The 23,249-nt window shown below is 36.8% G+C and overlaps 3 protein-coding genes and 1 long non-coding RNA gene across 4 annotated transcripts; 2 read left to right on the forward strand and 2 right to left on the reverse strand.

The window, feature by feature from the left end:
• Positions 1-2,284: 2,284 nt before the first annotated feature.
• Positions 2,285-3,234, forward strand: LOC116402457. The gene is made up of 2 exons (XM_031881706.1): positions 2,285-3,145; positions 3,211-3,234. The coding sequence occupies exons 1-2, from the start codon at positions 2,285-2,287 to the stop codon at positions 3,232-3,234; spliced, it is 885 nt and encodes a 294-aa protein (XP_031737566.1).
• A 3,280-nt stretch (positions 3,235-6,514) lies between these two features.
• On the reverse strand, positions 6,515-13,320 carry LOC101221472 (peptidyl serine alpha-galactosyltransferase). The gene is made up of 8 exons (XM_011653280.2): positions 12,628-13,320; positions 11,188-11,358; positions 10,268-10,511; positions 9,922-10,122; positions 9,136-9,764; positions 8,583-8,747; positions 8,182-8,425; positions 6,515-7,708 (listed from the first exon to the last, which is right to left on the reverse strand). Exons 1-8 carry the CDS (start codon positions 12,930-12,932, stop codon positions 7,031-7,033), a joined length of 2,637 nt encoding a protein of 878 aa, XP_011651582.2. The 5' UTR covers positions 12,933-13,320; the 3' UTR covers positions 6,515-7,030.
• Positions 13,321-19,088: 5,768 nt separating this feature from the next.
• LOC101221710 (protein SIEVE ELEMENT OCCLUSION B) lies at positions 19,089-22,777 on the reverse strand. The gene is made up of 7 exons (XM_004145642.3): positions 22,541-22,777; positions 21,714-21,821; positions 21,116-21,564; positions 20,903-21,015; positions 20,667-20,809; positions 20,075-20,566; positions 19,089-19,954 (listed from the first exon to the last, which is right to left on the reverse strand). The coding sequence occupies exons 1-7, from the start codon at positions 22,745-22,747 to the stop codon at positions 19,322-19,324; spliced, it is 2,145 nt and encodes a 714-aa protein (XP_004145690.1). The 5' UTR covers positions 22,748-22,777; the 3' UTR covers positions 19,089-19,321.
• On the forward strand, positions 19,365-23,223 carry LOC116402792. The gene is made up of 2 exons (XR_004215440.1): positions 19,365-19,745; positions 22,468-23,223. It is a non-coding gene; the product is annotated as an uncharacterized LOC116402792 (long non-coding RNA).
• The last annotated feature ends 26 nt before the right edge of the window (positions 23,224-23,249 follow it).

Raw genomic sequence — 23,249 nt, forward strand, 5'->3', positions numbered from 1 at the left:
ACCTTTATCATGTTGTTATTCATCTCACTTCTAGTAGGAATGGTCGGGCAGCCTTACTCTGTCATTAGTGATCATACTTCTACTACGAACGACCGAACATCTTTACCGTATCATCGGTGATCTCACATCTAATAGGAACGATCAATAAAGTAAAGCTTGAGTCCACAACGATCTCACTTCTGCTAGAAACAATCAGGTATCTTCATAATAGCTCCCACCTATCTAGGATGGAGGTCTCCAAGATGGTGGTAGTGCAACTTTACCTGCGTTTCTTCAAAAAAATGATGTTGTAGCGTCATATCGTTCCTACTAGAAATGAGATTATTGACGACATGTTAAATATATGAAGTCATACTTGAGTCCACATTGATCTCACTTCTACTAGAAATGATCGGGTATCTTTACTTTGTCGTCAACGATCTCATTTCTAGTAGAAACGATCAGACACTACAACATCATTATTTTGAAGAAACGGAGGTAAAGCTGCACCACCACCATCTTGGAGACCACCATTCTAGATAGGTGGGAGCTACGTTACCATCATTTTGGAGAGGCGAAGCTACATCCCCATCATTTTGGAGAGGTGGTGTAAACCTTAGACCTAAGAACCCCCTAAGTCTTTCAAGAGCTTTGACTAGTCAAAGTTATAAAAAGTCAAAATGTTGACTTTTGGTTTTGAAAGTCAAACTTTTACCAACTTTATATTCAAATGTGATTATATTTCAAAAAACTAAACGTGGATTCATGCGCGAAAGGTCTAAATTAGTCAAGACAGACAAAATGGTAAAGAGTCAAAATGTTAACTTTTGACTTGAACTTTGACTCGAATGGTCAAATGACCATATATATTGCCCTTGGACTAACACTTGGTGGGACAAGTGTCTATATGAGATGTAAATCACTTACCCATTCAGTTCCACTATGGTTAGTGGAATGTTAGGTGTTGAAATTTGTTAAAATAATTACATGCGTTTTTGCATGTAACTAAGTTGTTTGAAGATTTGACTTAAAATGTTAAAAAGACTTTTGTTTTTTTTTTTTTTTTAAATTTTGACTTACAAAATTATACAAATTATTTTCTCTCTTTCAAATAGACCACCCATCATACACCAATACACTAGGAGAAGGAATAGGAAAGAGAAGAAGGAAGGGAAGTTGGTTATGTAACCAACTGCAGGTGGGGACCACAGGTGAGTGGAGCGTCGACGCACGATCCACTGAGGGGGGACCACGGTAGGGGAGTGAGGGAGCGAATATAAATAAAGAAGAGAAGGAAAGGAGAGGGCACGATTTTGGTTGTCAAGAATCCTACTGTTTAATTCTTGAAAGATAGGATAGCAGGTGAGGGAGAGGGAGCCGTCGACTGAGAGAATTCTGTATTTTCTTTTGCCAATTTTCATCTTAGTAATATCGCATATATTTCATCCTTCTATATTGAGAGTTGGAACGGTGAGGATCCATCAATTTGGTATCAGAGCCCGTCGATCCAAAAAGTAGTGGGGAAATCATGGTTCAAACCAGAAGTGAAGAGAGAAGAGACACACACGAACAATAACTCAACAAAATTCCGGTGATGGAGGAGAAAATTACTGTGATGTCGCAAAACATGGAAAACTTGCAGGCTCAAGTGGAGAAAACACACCAGATGGTGATGATCTTCATGGAGACGATGGCCAAGGAATGGGTACTAGCAAGCGGAAAAGGTATCGACTCGCCAATACAAGAAACATGGACGGGAAAAACGGTGGAGGGAGAAAGTTCAGAAAGTAAAGAAACAACAAATGGGACGACAGAAAAGAAGGAAGACGACGAAGGAGATGGCAATGATCGAAACAAATTCAAAAAAGTAGAAATGCCTGTATTCGATGGAGATGACCCAGATTCATGGCTGTTCCGAGCAGAGAGATACTTTCAAATACACAAACTAACGGATTCTGAAAAACTTACGGTTGCCACAATCAGCTTTGAAGGACCCGCACTCAACTGGTATCGATCGCAGGAGGAAAGAGACAAGTTCACCTGCTGGTTAAATTTAAAGGAGCGATTACTAATTCGATTTCGATCATCCCGCGAAGGCTCCTTGTACGGCCGGTTCTTGCGAATTCAGCAGGAATCAAGTGTGGAAGAATATCAGAATCTCTTCGATAAGTGGGTGGCCCCATTATCGGATATTCCGGAAAAGATCGTGGAAGAGACATTCATGGGAGGATTGTTACCGTGGATTAAGGTAGAGATGGAGTTCTGCAATCCCGTGAGATTAGCCGAAATGATGAAATACGCGTAAATGGTGGAACAACGAGAGATCCGGAGGAGGGAAGCAAATTTACCAGGATATTCGGGAATGAAAATCTCAAATAGCAGCTATCCTACAACCAAAACATATGCTGGTTTAAAAGAACAGGGGAATAAGGAGAACACAGTATTTCCAATACGAACGATTACCCTGAGAGGATCGCCGGCGAAGGAGATTAAGAAAGAAGGACCCTCTAGACGACTCTCAGACGCTGAATTCCAAGCCAAGAGAGAGAAGGGACTCTGTTTTAAGTGTGATGAGAAATATTACTCCGGGCACAAATGCAAGGCGAAGGATATACGCGAGCTACGGATGTTTGTGGTCAGAGATGACGACGTAGAGGAAGAAATCATTGAGGAAGACGAATATGATAAAAAAAACTTGAGAGTCATGGAGCTGCAGCACGACCCGGGAGAAGTAGTAGAGTTATGTATTAACTCAGTAGTGGGATTGACAAATCCGGGAACCATGAAGATAAGAGGCACACTCCAAAGTAAGGAAGTCGTCGTGCTGGTTGACTGTGGAGCCACCCACAACTTCATATCCGATCGGCTAGTCAAGACACTGAAAATACCCACAAAAGACACTGCCAACTATGGGGTGATACTGGGGTCAGGAACAGCCATCAAAGGCAAGGGGGTGTGTGAAAAAGTAGAGTTGAACCTCATCGGGTGGACAGTCGTGGAGAATTTCCTACCACTGGAACTAGGAGGGGTAGATTTGATATTGGGAATGCAATGGTTACATTCCTTGGGAGTGACGGAGAAGGATTGGAGGAATCTAACCATGTCTTTCTTTCACAACAGTAGAAAAGTGGTGCTAAAAGGAGATCCAAGCTTGACTAAAACTCAAGTGAGTCTAAAAAATCTCACTAAATCATGGGTGGAAACGGACACTGGGTATCTGATTGAGTGCAGAACATTGGAGGCACGTCAAACTGAGATAAAAACTGAAGAGAACGAAATTGAACCGGAGGGCTTCAGGGCGGTTCTAACACAATATAAGGATGTCTTCGAGGAGCCTAAGGGACTGCCTCCCAGCAGGGATATTGAACACCATATACACATAAGGGGAGGAGCAGACTCGGTGAATGTCCGGCCTTATCGGTACGCATTCCAACAGAAGGAAGAACTGGAAAAACTGGTGGACGAAATGATGGCGTCAGGAATTATACGCCCTAGCACAAGTCCCTACTTCAGTCCCGTTCTCTTGGTCAAGAAAAAAGATGGGAGCTGGCGATTCTGCGTGGATTATCGAGCACTCAATAACATAACCATCCCAGATAAGTTTCCTATCCCCGTTGTTGAAGAACTGTTTGATGAGTTGAACGGTGCCAGTTTATTTTCCAGAATAGACCTGAAGGCAGGTTATCACCAACTAAGAATGTGTAGTCGAGATATAGAGAAAACGGCCTTTAGAACTCACGAGGGTCATTACGAGTTCTTAGTGATGCCGTTTGGGCTCACAAACGCACCAGCAACCTTCCAGTCACTAATGAATTCTATTTTTAGGTTCTATATGAGGAAATTTGTCTTAGTTTTCTTTGATGATATACTAGTTTATAGCAGGAATCTAGAGGAACACTGTCAACACATGGAACTAGTGCTGGAAGTATTAAGGGAGCATAGATTGTTTGTCAACCGAAAGAAATGTTGCTTTGCGGGTTCAAAGGTAGAATATCTGGGACATGTATTATCAGGAAGAGGCGTAGAAGTTGACCCTGAAAAAATTAGAGCAGTCAAGCAATGGCCAGTACCAACAAACGTTCGTGAGGTCAGAGGATTCTTGGGGCTGACTGGATACTATCGTCGTTTTGTACAGCATTATGGATCCATAGTGGCACCCCTGACGCAGCTGCTCAAGCTCGGCGCATTTAAATGGAATGAAGAAGCACATGAGGCGTTTGAAAAGCTTAAACAAGCAATGATGACTCTACCCATATTAGCTCTACCCGATTTCAATACGCCCTTCGAAGTAGAGACATATGCGTCCGACTATGGAATTGGGGCGGTACTAATGCAGAATAAAAGACCTATAGCGTTTTATAGCCACACAATGGCAGTGCGAGACCGATCCAAACCAGTATACGAGAGGGAATTAATGGCAGTGGTAATGGCAGTTCAACGCTGGCGACCCTATCTACTTGGGAGGACGTTTATAGTTAAAACAGATCAAAGATCATTAAAATTCTTACTGGAGCAGAGAGTCATCCAACTGCAATATCAGAAGTGGATTGCAAAGCTGCTGGGGTACTCTTTCGAGGTGATGTACAAACCAGGATTGGAAAACAAGGCAGCAGATGGCCTCTCGCGAGTACCTCCAACTGTCCATCTTAACCAACTAACCGCTCACACTTTGGTAGACATCAAGGTAATCAGAGAGGAAGTTAACAAAGATGAATATCTGAAGAATATCATCGCCAAAATTAAGAAGGAGGAAGAGGTAGAGAACTACACTCTGCAATAGGGCATATTGAGATACAAAGGGAGGATAGTAATCGCAAAGAATTCCTCAATAAGACTAGCCATTCTGCATACCTATCATGATTCAGTCCTAGGGGGTCATTCAGGATTCTTAAGAACATATAAACGACTAACAGGAGAGCTGTTTTGGGTAGGAATGAAGGCAGAAGTGCGCAAATATTGCGAGGAATGCATGACATGCCAGCGAAATAAAACCTTAGCCTTATCTCCAGCAGGATTATTAACTCCCCTCGAGGTCCCAAAGTGAGTATGGGAGGATATAACCATGGATTTCATCGAAGGATTGCCTAAATCAATGGGGTTTGATGTCATATTCGTAGTGGTGGATCGCTTCAGCAAATATACGCATTTCCTCAGCCTTAAACATCCCTTTGACGCAAAAATGGTAGCTGAATTATTCGTTAAAGAAGTGGTAAGATTACACGAGTTTCCACAGTCAATCGTATCTGATAGGGACAAGATCTTTCTGAGTCACTTTTGGAAAGAACTCTTTCGTTTAGCTGGTACCAAGTTAAACCAAAGCACGGCCTACCATCCCCAGACAGACGGACAGACAGAGGTGGTCAGCAGGTCGGTTGAAATCTATCTAAGATGCTTCTGCGGGGAAAAACCGAAGGATTGGATGAAATGGTTACCCTGGGCTGAATATTGGTATAACACAACATTCCAAAGATCGTTGGGTGTGTCACCATTCCAAGCGGTGTACGGGAGAACCCCACCAGCCCTGCTATATTACGGAGAACGGGAAACTTCCAACTCAACCTTGGATGAGCAACTGAAGGAAAGAGATGTAGCATTGGGGGCTTTGAAGGAACACCTACGCATAGCTCAGGACAAGATGAAAAGTTATGCTGACATGAAGAGAAGACATGTCGAATTCGAAGAAGGAGAGCAAGTGTTCCTAAAAATTAGGCCATACAGACAGGTATCCTTACGGAGAAAGAGGAATGAGAAGCTATCACCGAAGTATTTCGGGCCGTATAAGATACTGAAGCGAATTGGTCAGGTGGCATATCGGCTGGAACTACCAGCGGCAGCAACAATCCACCCTGTGTTCCATGTGTCACAGTTGAAAAAAGCTTTTGGGGAGAGTGCGAATAGCGAAGAGCTGTTGCCGTTTTTGACTGCAAATCACGAGCGGAAAGTCGTGCCACAGGAGACTCGCGGTTATAGAAAAAACGAAACAGGCGGGTGGGAAGTTTTAATGAGTTGGAAAGGTCTACCGCATCACGAAGCCACATGGGAAAGCTATGACAACTTTCAGCAATCCTTCCCCGATTTCCACCTTGAGGACAAGGTGAAACTGGACCGGGAATGCAATGATAGACCACCCATCATACACCAATACAGTAGGAGAAGGAATAGGAAAGAGAAGAAGGAAGGGAAGTTGGTTATGTGGTTAACTGCAGGTGGGGACCACAGGTGAGTGGAGCGTCGATGCACGATCCACTGAGGGGGGACCACGGTAGGGGAGTGAGGGAGCGAATATAAATAAAGAAGAGAAGGAAAGGAGAGGGCACGATTTTGGTTGTCAAGAATCCTACTGTTTAATTCTTGAAAGATAGGATAGCAGGTGAGGGAGAGGGAGCCGTCGACTGAGAGAATTCTGTATTTTCTTTTGCCAATTTTCATCTTAGTAATATCGCATATATTTCATCCTTCTATATTGAGAGTTGGAACGGTGAGGATCCATCACAGTCTAAATAAAAAAGAAAGGGACCTCAATGTACATCATAGGAGAGATAATAAGCAGTGAAGTATTGAGTAGTCAATGAGAATGTAACTTTAAAGTTAGGATCAATTCCAATACAAGAAAAAACCCTTCAATAAGATTATTTTCCCCTTCAACGAATTGATGACAACCATTTCATTGGTTCTCTTTTCTGTTCTTGTTGAAAAGACTAAAAAAGTACAAAGGCTTAAATGGAGAAATGTGGAAAGATCTCATCTTTTACTCAGTAAAAACACTTTTCTCATCTAATGTCAAAATGTCTGATATTTGCAGAACAGAGGAGACTACATAAACCTGTATTAGGTGGCTACTTCACCAAGAACAAATCCATCCAAGATTCATAGCCCCCTTGTAACTCCTTTTTTGTTCAACTTTTGAGAAATCTGTGGAAGTTAGTAGCTGACGAACATCGAAAAGCAAGAACTTGCAGCGGTCATTCAGCCGAGGAGTTGTTTTTCAGGTTGCTTTGCACCTGTCTTTTTTCTCTACAACAAACTTCTGGACTCACTTTGCAAAAAAGTATTACAAGGAGGCATCAAGATCTCTGACATACTTCTCCTGCCCGTTCCGATCCACAAAACCTGAATAGGAAGCAGTTCTTCTCTTGATCCTGTGATGTTTACCTCTCACCCCCTTCGCTTTCCGACCCGAAAACTTTGATATAATCACTACCAAGAACACCAAACCGGAAATCACCCACAGAGCAATAATCCACAACCTCAAAGAACCAAAGATCCCATCCTCTTTTGCCGCCTGTGACGATTCCTGAGAACTATCTGTCGATAAATGGTCTTCTTTTCCAGTATAGCTTTCATCAAGCTTGCCAATTTTCCTAGAAACCCCAACTTCGCTTTCATCGTCCAAGTTCGGGTTGGCCAACAAGTTAGGATCTGAGCAGTTCCTCTTCTTATGATGCAGATACAGAGCTTCATTGAGTGTTCTTATACACTCTATGCTAAGCAAGTCCCTAGCAAAACCATCTTTATCAGATTGATCAAGTGTGGAAGGATCTGGTGGGGCTGGAAATTGAGCCCAGCATCTGTTGACCAAATCAGTTTCCCTCCAATTTGCCTTGTCAAAGCTCCAATTCCCAACTTTAAATTCAAGTCCATAGTGAAAAACTCTGTAATGAACTCCAGGATCAGGAGCATATCCTGGGTATAACAGTATCTCACTGCTTCGAATATGCCGTAATTGCAACTGTTTAAACATGAAAAAGAAAATCAGATTCATTTTCGTTATTTTTGTTCTAGTATATTCGAACTTGGTTTGCTAGACACTGAAATAGTTGTATACTAGAGAATATGCAATCTGTCTAGCCCTAAACTCAACTTCCAAACTTGGTTCCATCCCTTAAATTTTTAAATACTTTCAAATAATCCATTTTAGCCTCCTCTACTATATATAAATAAGCCAGCTTTTCTATTATTTATTTGTTGAGTAGCTGCCTCATCTCAAAGTATTTACACTCACAATTGGTCGGCAGGCTAGAAAATCAATGACAAGGACTAAAATGGTTTTTTATGCAAAGTTTAAGGACTAAAACAAGACATTTGAAGTAAGAGGAATCAAAAGAACCCTAGAAAAAATTAAGTATGAAAGTTCATGACGAAAGTAAGATTAAAATAACAATAAAAAAGAAAAAAAATACTTGCTTCAACATAACCCAGTACCTCGGCAGCACCAAATGAGTAACCATACATCTCACTGATCCAGCCAGATTGGTATATATCTCCTGTGATATTCGTTGCATAATGAGCTCGATCAGCTCGAACCTCCTCGGTTTTATGCAGCCATAGCATGGAAAATTTCCTGAGATCATCGATGTGCATAATAATAACTCCCCCAACCTTATCACAAGCTTCAGGATGGCTTGTATGGAGTTTTGCAAGCACATTGTCACAGCCAATAAGGTAACTACAAAACATAAATGTAAAACAAGTTAACATATTTCCTACTAAAGAAAAGAATCAAGTAATTGCAAAAAAATATACTTGTGGAGCAACATAAATTCTTGTGCATCACATGTGTTCACAGAGAAGGGTTGGAGAGAAATATCATAATAACTTCTTACTCATAGGGTGTAGAGACGGGACGTCCACGAGCTGCTTTGAACTCCCATGGTGTAATGGATCCTCTCATGATCATATCAGCATCAAGAATAACTATGTATTCTGCATCAGTGTTCACATGATTGAGCCAATGGAGCACTGCGGCTGGCTTATTTATTGCCGGATACCTAATAAAGAATAGTTCCAAGATTTAGTCTTCCTCTGCCTTCATTAAAACTTTGCTTCACCAAATCTTTATTTCTTTTTTGCTCTTCACAAGCAAGATTAGGAAATCTATTGGAGGATTGTAGGACTCAAAGGTAAATATATAACACAAAAGATCTCAGGTAGAAAAGTTTGCTGAAAATTGGAAGAAGATAAAGAAATTACAAGATGGTTTCTTGCTTTGTATATGATGAAGCAGAGAATTATTCTATTCCTTTCCTAAATAATTTGTGGTAACAAATAAAATTGGGAAATAGTTGATGAATGAACCAAAAAAATGATCAAAGAGGTCGAGCGAGCGATAAACAAAAGAGTGAAGGTATGCTTATGCAGTGAATACAAAATAATTACCAGTCGCCTGTCAGTGGATGTCGGCTCATGGAAGGAACATAATGGGTTGGAGCCAGATTGTGACCTTTGTATTTTTTCAAATCCTCATCGGTACAGCTGAGAAGTCGTGTAATGTTCCCAGGCTGGCCACTCAGACGGAAACTATGCATAAGGCCTACAGTTTGCCAATCAAAATAAGTAGTGCACTCCGTTGAGAAGAGGGTGTGGATTTTTGGATATGGTTCCTGCAGTTCATCAAGCACCGGTTGTTTCTGAACAAGATCTTCCTTCACCGGTTGTTTCTGAACACGATCTACCTTAACTGGTTGTTTCTGAACACGATCTACCTTAACTGGTTGTTTCTGAACACGATCTACCTTAACTGGTTGTTTCTGAACATGATCTACCTTAACTGGTTGTTTCTGAACACAATCTTCCTTCATTACTAGACTAGCAGGAGTAGGATACTTCGGTTTAGTTAAGTCAGTAAAAGTTTTACTCTTTAAAAAGCTTAAATATTTTGACCATTGTGGCTTCGGGCATCCATTTCGTTTATGTTGCCACAGCAGACCCTCATTCAACAGGTTGATACACTCTATATTTATAAGTAGACCCCGCTTCTTATTTGAATCGGATTCCATTTGTTGTATCTGCATGAAGTTCGACATTTTAGCAACAAATAATTTATAAACAAGAATTGCAACCAATTCAATGCGTAAAAAGAATGCAACTGTTGAAGAACTTCTCCCAATGGTTTTCATATAAACATATCAAAATATCTAAGGAAGTATTCATTTGGACACATACCTCTCGAGGGTAAGGAGGCTCAGGGAAAAGCCGGTTACAGTCATAGACAATACCATCTTCATGGTGATTTAATTTACTAAAGGACCAATTTCCCACACTAAATGGCAAACCATAGTGAAGAAGGATAGGTTCAATGTCGGGACGAGGAATGTAGCCCGGGTATATCATCAAATTTTCATTAATTTTGTGTCGGAGACCAACCTGGGTTGGGCAAAGAAGTCACATCAGCAAAACATAAACCTAGAGAATGACGGAAATATCTCAAGCAACCAACACAACAAGGTGAGATAGCAAAAAGGGGTTCAAATTGTCCATTGAAGAAGGTGAGAGGAAAAATAATGCTTACTTCTGCAGCTCCAAACGAGTAACCGTACATCTCACTTATCCACCCTTTGCCATAGATATCACCAGTTATATTGGTCGCCCAGTGATCTCTATCTTCGCGCACTTCTTCCGTCTTTGAAAGCCACATTGGTGCAAATACTCGAAGATCGTCTATATGCATTGCCAAGAGGCCACCAACTTTGTCACAAAGCTCCGGGTGCTTGGTGTGCAATTTAGCAAGAATGTTGTCACATCCAACCAAGTATCTGAAGAAATAATTACTCATCATTCAAACGCAGTCGCAACAACATTAAGAAGAATTTGAATATAAACACAAACGGTTCCCAGTTGCATTACGAGTCTCAAAATTTTACTATATGTTTCATCTCATACTAGTCCATCAACTTTTGTACTTATTTTGATCCCTTGACTTTTAAACATTCCATTTTTCATAGAACTTTAAATATTAAAAATGAAACTAAATAAATGGTCCTTACAGTTAATTTTTTATTATACAATGTAAGTTTACCATAATCACATTTTTTTCATTTCATTGATCAATAAATGTCTATACAAACAAATATTTGAATTCACACGTACTACATGGCAGGAAATGTCCAATTTCAGAATGGACTTGGACTTTTCCAAATGATAAAAAACATTTATGCACAAGATTAAAAACAGTTTTTTATGCCACATTTAGTGATTAAAGTAATAAAATTTGAAAGTTAAACGACTAAAACACAACACTTTGATAGTTGACAGCATAGAGACTAAAATAACAGTTCAAGTACCAAAAAATATCTGAACCAATTTTTTTCTCATTACTGCAGAAAGCCAAAAGCATCTCTCCAAGTAACTTTGTTGAAGTCTCAACATAAGGAAAATAATAAGCTTCAATGCCATAAGTGATTAAAGAGGAAGAAGAGAGAAGAATGTAACCCATAATAAGCTGCAACAGGCCTGCCCTTCTCTGCACCAAGTTCCCAAGGTATTATTGGGCCTCTTATGATCATGTCTGCATCCAGAATCACAACCCAATCAACATTCTCTGCTTCTTTGCTATGTTTAAGCCAGTGGACAACCCCTGCAGGTTTATTTATTGCAGGATACCTGCAAAACAAGTAACGTTTTCTTCTTATATCTTATTTCTTTTTATTTGTAGTCCTTTCTCAACAGGAGGAAAAAGAAAAACTAACGAGTATGAAGCAGAAGAAAACTAACTAATGGCCATTTTGATTATTTTTATGAATGAGTAAGAACAAAACATCCATAAAGCATCAAGTAAAAAAAAATTTCCTCTGGTATCAAGCATCAATGGCAAACTTCTCCTCTGTTCAAGGATGCTACACTCGGTCAAGTTTCTCAAGTGAGAAATGTATAGTCCAAATGAATTCTGAAACCTCCAAGCATGCAACTTACACAAATCCTCTTTTTTGTGCAGCTAAATTATTAATTATCCATATGTTGAAAGTTAGCTGAAATTTACATTACTTGGAGTTGCAGTGATATATGAAATTCAGTTCAGTCCCCTTAATTAAAATTGAACAAGGTCAAAATGGTACTCGTTCCTCAACTCTCTGCAATTGAATCTTCCAGTTTCTCTCAATTAGTTACTTCCCCTCCCACTGTCCGGTTAACGCTTTTACTCACCATTTCAATATCCTCTCCTCTAACTACCATTACCTTTTACACTTCTACATCATTAATGATTGAACAACATTAGCTTTTCAACAAGAACCTCACATCTTTTCACAATCCTTCAGAATTGAGATATATTTTCAAAACAAGAAACCTCTTCCTCCAGCTTCACAGTTACCAATTGCCAAATGAGTTTAAACTTGGAGCAGTGAGTTAGCATCAAACAGTTAAACAGAGCACACAAACCAATCGCAATATCATCATTCTGTACTTCTTGTCCAATAGCTCAACGCATCTTATGAAATTTAGAAGGGATGAAAAAACTGTATACATACTGATCAATCAGGTCAGAATAGCCCAACAAAATCGAAACTAAATTCAAACAAAGGTAAGGAACATAACCATCAGAATCCAACCAGGTTGCTAATTAGAAACATACTAAAAGAAATAAAAAAAAAAACCAAATCCTCAACTCCAAAGTTCATGCAATGAAGGGGAAAAGATGAAGCAAGTAAACCAGTCAATTTCAGGAAGTCTGCTCCTACAAACCCAGGGAACACTAATCAAGCAAACACAGAAGCAAAATCAAAACTAAAATCAAACAAAACCAACACAGATAGCAATCAAATTGAAAACAACCCAATCCACTTACCAGAAGCACACCAAAAGCAACACAAAACAAAAATCCTGTACTCCAAAAAGTTTCATGAAATGAAAAGGAAAAGAAGAAGAGACTCTCACCAGTCGCCAGTTTTGGGGTGCCTACTCATGGATGGAACCTCAAAAGTGGGAGCCAAATGCATCCCTCTATATTTCTTCTTCTCCTCATCGGTGCAACTAAGCAAACGGGTGATGGGCCCCGGTTGCTTCGACTTCTTGAAGCTATGCATCAACCCCACAGTTTGCCAATCGAAGTAATTCTGACACTCCACCGAAAACAGGGTATGAATCCGCCGGGGCGCCGCCATGCCGGAGTTATTGGTCCACCCATCGCTGGCTACAAACCCCACCAAAAAAATCGCCACAAAGAGCAAGAATTCCCTCATTTTGATTCAATCAAGGCCAAATTTCAATTGGGTATTTGTTTAGAGATCTGGGTTGCATTTTCCGGATCGCAGCCACAGGTCAAACTTCCATTTTTCTTACTCTTATTTTTGTTTTCTTTGACATGGGAGGGAGGGAGTGATGTGGGGACATGTTAGACATAAAAATTAGCTTAAAAAACAATCAATTGATTGGAAATAAAATAATTGAGAACAAATTTGTATAATAACGAGAAGCTATTTTTTAATTTCTACAAAAACTACAAGTTTGGGGTTGGAATTTACTTGTCTGAACACAACATGGGAGCAGTTGGAAATGATGTTTCCAAGTCCAACCTCCATTTTTAAGAACCCCTTCTCTTCACAGGTAACTATTGTCAATGCCATTTTCTTTAACACTCACAATGGAAGTTTATTGGGGAATTCACAAAAGAGCACATTATAGATCTCCCTTCATTCCACCAAAAATTGTGTCTACATTATCATACCAAGTTATCAAGTTGTTAGCCTTTTTCACTACAATTTTGTCTAGGACCAACCCAAATTCATAATTACTTTCAAAGGATAAAAATATTAGTTAAGGTTTCAGTAAGATTAGACAGAATTTGAATACCTTTTTTTTATAAAAAAAGTAAATAAGATTTGGAAAAATTTGAAAAATGGTAAAATCTCGGTCTAAGGTTTGGTGTAAAATCGAGATTCATTGAGAAAACCCAAAACAATCAATAAGTTGATTTTTTTTTAATATCGGTGGTCGATCTCGTCCGAGATGGACCAAGAAAAACAGTTTTACGAGTTTTTAAGAATGTGCTACTTTTGAAAATAAAAACCAAAAGTGTATTACTTTTTGTCAATTTTCCAAGTTATTAAGTACGAGACAAATTCAAAATGAGTTCAAGCTCAACTGGCACTTTATCCACGTTAAGAAAGGATGTCTTGGTTCAGATCCCACCTTATACTAGAAAAATAGTAACCACGAGACAAACAATGGAAATTGTTTTAAAGTAATAAATTGTTAAAAATATCACACCATTAATTAACGATCAACCAGAATAAACTATTATTTATTACGACACATATTTTATCGTTATTTATCGGTGATAAAAATTAAAATATATATATATATATATATATATATATATATATATATTTATAAATATTTTAGTTTATTTTGCTATATTTGAAAACAATTGTTGAAAATGTATATCGCAAATCTTAAATTGAATCGCTTAAAATTTGGGTGTTTTTAACTTGTGTTATAATAATTTGAATTTGGGTGCAAATTGTTTTAGTTTATATTACCAATGAAGAGAGATGTAGTTATAAAATAGAACATTGTTGTAAAAGGCAAAATTGTTAAAAATATTTACAAATATAACAAAATTTAAAATCTACTATTGATAAGCACCAATAAAAGTCTATCAGTATTAGACATTTATGAAAGTATACAATACCTATTATGAATAAATTCTAAAATTTTTCTGTAAATTTATAAATATTTTGATTTATTTTATTATATTTAAAAACAACTTAAAGGTGAAAATTGCATCAAAAGAATTTAGAAAAAGATAGTCATAACACATCTTTTTTGCATATTACAAATATAATAAGTAAATAGATATATCAAACGACTATTTGTTTTTAATTTTGCTATTTTTGCAATTATACGACTATTTATTTTTAATTATGCTATTTTTGCAATTTAGAAAATGTAGTTACATAGACTCTATTATCATAAAATTTCTTTTTGCTACTTTTCCAAAAGTCAGATAAAGATCGGGTAGGCCATAAATTATAATGACACCCTTCATTTAATGTGAATGTAAGTTGAGGGTCAAACATGGTTAGTGGTTATAATAGTGATAAATGACATTAAAAGTTACCTAAACCCTAATAGCAAAAAAAATAAAAAATGTAAAATGACAAATTTGAGTAAATAATAAAACAAAGTAAGAATTTGTCCAAAAAAAAAAAACTCTTACTTAGATTAAAACGTTAAATGTTCAAGAGTTTCTAAGTAACTGAAAGAACACAAAAATATCTTGTAAATAAACCAAATAGTAGAAGTGTAAACGTGTTGATTGGGGGACATTCTCTGAAATAACCAAGATTAATTTCTCAATCAAATCTGTCAAATATGGATTAAGTTATCGGATAATATTGTTTTTTTTTCATTCCCAACCCAACCATCGTTTAGCTTTTTAAACGATTGTTTACCCTCTTACGCAATTCTTTATTTTTCTACTTTCAAAAAATCGTTTACTTCTTACACGATTGAATAACTAATTTATACGATCATTTAACTACCTACACGATCGTTTAACAAAATATTTCTAACTTTATTTTTATTAAATATATATTAATTAAGGTTGGATTGAGTTGAACCGAATTTTTCAATCCCAACTCGAGATCCAATCCAACTCGAAAACATCAAATACATTGTATCTAAAATTTTCATAAGCAAAAATTAAAAACACCCAATATGTTTCTTAAGACTTCCAACTATCTATAAAATGCGTGTATGCAAAATAAGTAGACAACTAAGCGATGGGGTTATTAGAAACTTACGGGTGTCCACAAAGATGGACTTCTTCCAAGGTGAGGGAGCAAAGTTGATTGTATGAAGTTGTTGGTAAGTGCGTATTTGAAGGAATTGCAACTTCAAAAATGTAATTATTGTAAATATTGTCATGTTTGACAATCGATATTTCAATTGAATTTGACAACAATTTGTATATAATAATGAAAAAAATATTTAAATCCAATCGGGTTTGTAACAAACATTTAAACAAATGGAAAGTTAGATAAAATACTTGATAATAAATGATAAATTTGAATATAAATTCGACAAAATGAGAAAGTTTGTATTTTGTGTTGATTAAAAAGTAGTCAAATAAAATCTAATCAAATAATAAAATAAAAATTCAAAGGAGAAAAATAGGGAGGGAAATTTGTTTTATTTACTATTACATTGTATTATTCATAATTTCATTTTCGTTTAAACTCTCGACATTTAAAATATATTTATAACTCTATCAACTACAATTCTATGAAAAGGGAGAAACAACTATAAGTCTAACTTGTCGTAGAGAGGTGTAGGAAAAGTAGCAAATTGCAAAAGTAAACACTTAAAGAACGAATTAATGGTATATTAATATGATAAGATGATAATTAATAAAATATGATAAAATTAGAATGAAGTATATAGTTTGTTAGATGATAATAAGTATAAAATAATAGGTAAAACCTTAATTAAAATCAAATATTTAATTTGAATTTAAAATAAAACAAATAACATACTGAGAAATATAAAGATATATGATGATTAAAATGAAAATGGTGATAAAAATTAAAGATTGAATTTTACCAAATAATTTTGTGAAAAGTGGTTACCCATGAATTCAAAATTCAAAATGAGCAAAAAAATTGGCACCTTTATCTCTTGAATTCATTAGGTTGGAAACTCAGAACCGATGTTCATATTGGCACCTTTATCTGTTCAATATAATTTTCTAGGCTGGAATCTCACAACCGACCTTCAAATCGCTATTTTCTTCAATTTCTCTTATAATGACCAATTATTTATCCCTTTAATATTTCCAATAACTCCACCCACTAGCAACCATTTTCGATTGTGAGTATTTTGTTTAGATGACCCTTTTTGGAGGTCATAATGAAAATGGGCATTTTGACACTCTATTGAGTCCGCGATTCTTTCATGCAATTTAGATGTGCACTTGCAATTAACAATGTCACTTGATATTCAATATTTGATATTTGATGCACAATGCACTGTGTTATATGCTATACATTAGACACTCAATCTTCCATCTTAGATCTTAGATATTAGGTATCAAATACTTATTACTTCATGCTCTACGTTTTATTTATGTTATATACTTGCTACTCGATACTTGATACTTAAACAAAATAGAAATGCAAAATAAAAAGTGAAAAAAATGAAAGAAGAAATCCACAAAAAAAAGACAAAAGAAAAAAATGTTGAAATATATCCCAGAATGTTGAACAATACTGAATTGTCTTGTCGTGACGAACCATTGCCTTGAAACCAATTTCGACCGACCATGGTGCTAACCGTGTTGTTGATTGCTCTCTAAGGTTAACATAACTTTTCTATTCTAACACGCACTTGCCGGAACAAGGAATAGAAATAAGAACCATTGGAAGCTCAAAACTCAAGTAAGTGGAAGTGAGGAAGAGGGAGAGAGTTCGAATGGAAGACATATTGTATTTTTTAGTAATGAAACAAATGACGCCTTAAATTAACTTTACTTATGCGTTAAAGCCTACATGTCATTTCTAACAATCTCCAACAAATGACTGTAAGTTACTGGGTAGATGAAGGAGAACGAGATTTTAACAATTGAGTTCTACGCTAGAAAATGGTATTAAGCTAAACATTAATATCTAAAGATTTGAATTGATGCGTAGTGAAGTAAGACAACAACCTTGTTAGAGAGAGTGAATTGTATCTTGAACTTCTAATAACACTGGTTGAGACCCTTACAACACGTTTTATCTCTAGTTTTGGTTTTGTTTCTACAATATAGATTTGTGCCTTTATGGGCATACACATAAAATGAAATTCAAGTCATCATGAAAGCTCTAGAAAGAGACCTTTAAACTCTTTCATAGAAAGGCGGTCCCACCTTCACTATCACTTTATATGCTTCATAAAGTTTACCAAAACAAGCCACTCAAAAAGAGCTATGGAGACTTCATCATTATCCACATAAGTTATAGACCACTCAATGGTTTTAGTATCATCTATCAAGTCCGCATTTAAAGATTGTCCACACAATGGGCTATGGACCATCAAGTCTACCGCAACAGACCACCCAACAAGAGGCTATGGACCATAAAGTCTATCGCAATTGACCACCCAATATCAACTGCTATAAATCTCCGAAGAGCTTTAGGCTCATGTTCACTAAGGAATCTATAACCATTTTCCTTGTTAGCCCTTTGGTTAAAGGATCAACTAGGTTATTCTCATACCGAACAAATTCCAAAGAAATGGTTCCTTCCTTTAGCAGTTGTTTCATAGCTCCATGCATAAGGCATATATGTCTTCTTTTGCCATTATAAACACTATTCTTGGCAATATCTATGGTAGTATGTCAATCACAGTGTATGAACATAGGCACAGATGTTCCCTACAATGGTACATCTTCTAGTAGGCTTTTAATCCACTCAGCATCTTGTTCAGCCAACTCTAATGCTATAAACTCAGATTTCCATAGTGGATCTAACTATGCAAGTCTGTTTTGTAGACTTCCAAGATATTGCTCCACCCCTGAGCAAAAATACATGTCCACTAGGAGAGTTAACCTTATCATTGTTTGTAACCTAGTTTGCATCATAATATCCTTCTAATATGGCAGGAAATTTGTTAAAGTGCAAACAATAATATTTTTCCCTTTAAGATATCTCAACAGATGATGTAAAGCATCATAGTTGCATCTATCGGTATTACGTGTATATATACTTAAACTACGAACAACATGTACAATATTAGGTCTAGTGTAGTTCATTAAACACATAATACTACCTATGAGGTTTGCATATTCAGTTATTAATATAATTAAATGTAAAATCATTAATTATTTAGAAATCCAAATAAAAATAACTTTATGTATTTCATTTCTAACCTTTCTACTTCTTTTTTTTATTGAATAATTCATAGTTAGTTTTCTTTATATAATGGAAGAGAAATAGTAATTATAAATACAATGAAATAAAATGAAAATGTCAATTACAGTAAAATCAAAGTTGTAATAACTAAATCTAACTTTTAAAAAGGGCAAAATGGAGAGAAAAAAGTTTCTCCCAATAGCCACTTTTATATATAGTATAGATGTTTTTAAATACAATTATACAAGTGTTATTTATCATCATTTAACTCTAAAATAATTGACGTTTTGGTATTTTTCCTATGTTATGTTATGTTCTATCTAGTATTAAAAATGTGGTGTAGAGATTGTTCTAATGTAATTGGAGATGAATCATGGCTGCATTGAAGTCTATATTTGTTGTCAAACTCAAGTTCGTATTAGAAAAAAGTTGTGTTATGATTGAAGTTTTACTTTTAAAACTTGAAAATTGACAATAAACAATAATATATTTACTTTTAAAACATAAAACTAAACATTATTATTTTAGGAATCTTAAAATAGAATAAATTAGAAATCTTTATAATTAGTATTGTTCACATTCATGATTATTGACTAAGTATTCAATTCATTAATCCTTCCTTCCCATCATCACCGTTGCATTCTTCCCTCATCATTCTCTGAAAATCTCATAATCTCTCCCTCGATGATGGGCTCCTTGATGAAGAACATTGCTTTCTTTTTCTTCTTCGATTCACTTCACTCATTTGAATTTTCGTCATGGCAGCAGAGGAATGTGGTGAGTTTCTCCATTTGCCGATCGCATCCAGGGCACTTGAAATTTTCCGGAATTCTCCCACTGGTGTGTGGAAATTCGAACCGGCAACAAGGATGAGTAATTCCTTGAAGTTCGTCGTGGTGATTCTTGAAAGCTATGTCGAAACCCTTATCGGTGGCTTCTTGTTTCCATGAATCGAAACTCCCCAGGGTGGGCAACATGGTGGTGCTGTGCCCATTCAGGATCACGTTTGATCCTTTGCTCAGAACTGCCCATCCTCCTTCTTTGTCGTAGCTGAGGAGTTTTTTTATTTCTTGCATCAGAGGATCGCAATCGTCGGCTTTTCCTAATTGAATCTTAGAGTAAAGCATGCTCTCGATTCTAGTCCAGAAGAACCAAATCATGGTAAGATCTTGCCAGCAATACCCAAGTTTTTCTGTTGTGATTGTTGTAATAATTTTCTTGACGCGTTCTCTTTTGCTGCTTTTTCCCACGTACACCATTTCTAAGGGTATGCGTGCTGCTTGTGCTACAGTCTTCGCTGTCGTTGTGAATTTTCTTATCCATTCTATGTCGTCCCCTCCATATAAGAAGATGTATCTCTCTTCCTTAATCTGTGTTTTGAAAAAAGAATTTTTTTATAAAAAAAAGGCCTTTCAGAAACTAGCTGATTATTTTAGAATGGCTTAGGATTTGATTATGGGGATTTTAGTAATAAGTCATTGATGAGTTACCCAGTTTAGAACTGCGGGGTCAATGCCATCGACAAGCAACTCGAGCCGCCAGGTCTCTTCCTTCCAGAGAACTTCCTCTTTCACGCTGGTGAATGGAAAGGCAAGGCTTCCCCAGATCCACATCATGTGGATTGCATTCGGGCTTACAACTTTACCTTGAGGGTCTAACACCACTAGGATGGGCCTGTTTCTGAATTGCCATACTTCCCCAATGAATCTGGTAACTGCCTTGGAGATCAATGTAGGATGGTGGACTATGTGCCATGGCATTATTGACAAGAGATACTCAAACCTCTTTTGCATCGAATCATTCCACTTGATAGAATGGTCCACAATTGGGATCCACACTACCTCAAATTGACTCTCAACCCGCATTCCTTGGGCTCTTGACTCATTGTAAAGCTGATCAAGAATTGAAAGCTCATCATGGGAGATATTCAAGTCTGAGATGAGAAGTAGGACATTTTTCCTTTTTAGCACATCAAGGTTAACCTGTTTTTAACAGAGAATCAAGAGATATTTAGAAGAATGACTGAGTGGTAAGAATTGATAATGTCAATTGAGTTTGTTTGCAATGGAGAGATGTCCAGACCCTTTGGCCTGTAGAACCATCAACTAGAGGCTGCAGATCATCTTTAGGATAAATCAAAGCCTTGAGAACCTTCATGTTATCCAGGTGGTTCATTTCAAAAAGATTAATGAGCATTTGAAATGATTCGATGTCTTTCTTTTCCTCTGCATTAAGGGGTAGCCATTTATCAGTATTAGTATTACATCACCTACATGTCTGCAGATTTTGAGAGAGACAGAACTATCTATTTAATCTACCGATATGTTGGTGGCAGAGTACCAGCTTCTTTTTGAGATGATCACATATGTTTTTAAGTTTGTGAGCAAGTGTTGATAGTTCCCATGCGTCAGTACTGGTTGATAAAGCTAGCCTGAAACCAGACAACCATAATGCTCATGGTGCTATGTAACCATGAAAGAGGAAGAAAAAACTGAAGATGGATGACTGGAAAATAGAGGATGAGGACATACTCATATCCCATGCTAGTTAAGCTAGTAATTTGAGTTGCACTGGAAACAATACTCCTAATGGTCCAGTAGACTGCAGTTGGGATATGGGCCACTGCTGTGGACATTGCTGGAACCTCTTGTGAGATATATGCTGATGGAAGTTCCTTCAAGTCAATAATGCACCAAGTTACATCCAGTATAGCTGCCACAAGTTCTTTTAGCGCATCAAACTTTGGCTTTAGTGCAATTGAGTGCTCAAAGATTCCTGGAAGTTGCTTCAAAATTGCCATTGCTTTGGCAAGTTGGTTTTGTGAGTAAATCTGGGCAAGAAGCCAGAATTCCCCGTAGTTCAAAGCAAAAGCTGCTAATGTCAGCACCAGCTTAGCATCCCACCTGTAGCTTGCCAACATATTAAAGATTGCCAATGTTGTTGCATGTGGATCTATCCCCTCCAGAGCCTTGTATGATATCTGGATCAAGTTTATCATTTCAATATGTCTGTACTTAATATTACATCATATTACACTATCACTGGTGTATAGGGCTAGTTTCATTGCCATTGCATGGAAAATAGTTGTTATTAGAAACTTGAATAAATCAGTAATGATTTTCCAATCACCTCACTAGAAATCCTATCAATTGTGTAGGACAAAGCTTCCAACATGGTAGTGAGGCCCGCTTGATGGGTGCCTGTTTCCTCCAAGCTCTCTAGTTGTTCATATGAGCCCTGTGTTTTACCGTCCATAATTAGTTAGGCATAGAAGGGAAGTTATTTTACATGAAAATGGAAAAGGTCATCAAATGAATTAGGTCAATTTACACCTCTAAGTAAACTAGACTAATAATTGTATCAACTTAAACTTTGGACTTTCATAAGTGTCGGCTTACATACTTCATTACGATCTGTTTGGACAAATATCACGTGAGACTTATAATTTTATCAAGTAAACTACTAAACTTTAATCAATGAATCAATTTAGACTCAACTAAATTATCTTTTGAAATTTATCCATGCATCGATTCTAATAGTCTATTTTATTGACCCAAGGTTTGAAGAAATCTCCACGTTTAAAAGTTGAATGCATGGACAATTTTAAACTGTTATTTTAATAAAAGGTTTAAATAAGTTTACTTATAAACAATTTAGAAGTTTAATTAAAATAATCTACGATACTTTTCCAAGTTGAGTTCGAATGGGGCATGAGGTGTTGTAAATGTTCATGGTCTAAATTAATGCATTCATTTAATTTATATCAAAACAACCCTTTAGTTTAGAGATTTTAATTGAAAATTTCTCTGGTTATAAACACCCAATTTCAACAATTTAAGACGACTCTCTGTTGTCTGCTTTAAGTGTTTGAAATTTTTTGTAGGCAGAATGCTTATATCATCACATTCTATCAACTCATTGGATGAACTACTTGTTGAAAAGGATTAGTTCCATACCGTGGCATCAGCCGCTAAGGTGGCACGTTTCAGGATGTTTTCAACCAGGCGTAGAAGCGATCTTGTGTCAACATCTCGATCATCAGGATCATGGGTGGCTAGAATTTGCTTCATCATCACATTGTCGTCAGAAATGGCGGACAAGAACTTGTTACCCTTGGCCAATTGATGTCGAGAGGCGAGCGAGAACTTATTACCACTGTCCATTGTTATACAACACAAATGTAGGGAAGTCACAGCAGGTTGTGTGGAATGGGAATGTATGGAAGATGAATTGCCAAATTTATAGCCTCAAGAAGGAGCAAAGTTTCTGTTGAATCAACTTTTTTTCTTTCTCTTTTTGGTTAAATTTCTTCTATGTCAAGACGCCTTTGTTTGTGGACCCTTTAACTTACAGTTTACATTTCATTTTTGTCTGCAGGATCAGAATATTTATCTGGGTCTTACGTGTTCTGATTGGTAGAATCGAAAATGGAAAGGCAGTAAGATTCAAAACCAAAACTCTAATTCATTAGCATTTAGGATTTCAGATCGTATCTGGTTTATGCTTCTGCTTGCTTAGTTTGTTATGTTGAATTTGCCTGATGTTTAGTGATTTATGGATCCTATATGGTTTTGTGATGATGTCTTTTAGTTTATTTGAATCTTCTACTTAGAAAAATCTATTAAAACAATATTTTAAAGATCTATCATGAAATATGAAATTTCA

Source organism: Cucumis sativus, chromosome 3 (assembly GCF_000004075.3).
Source record: "Cucumis sativus cultivar 9930 chromosome 3, Cucumber_9930_V3, whole genome shotgun sequence".
Taxonomy (NCBI): domain Eukaryota; kingdom Viridiplantae; phylum Streptophyta; class Magnoliopsida; order Cucurbitales; family Cucurbitaceae; genus Cucumis; species Cucumis sativus.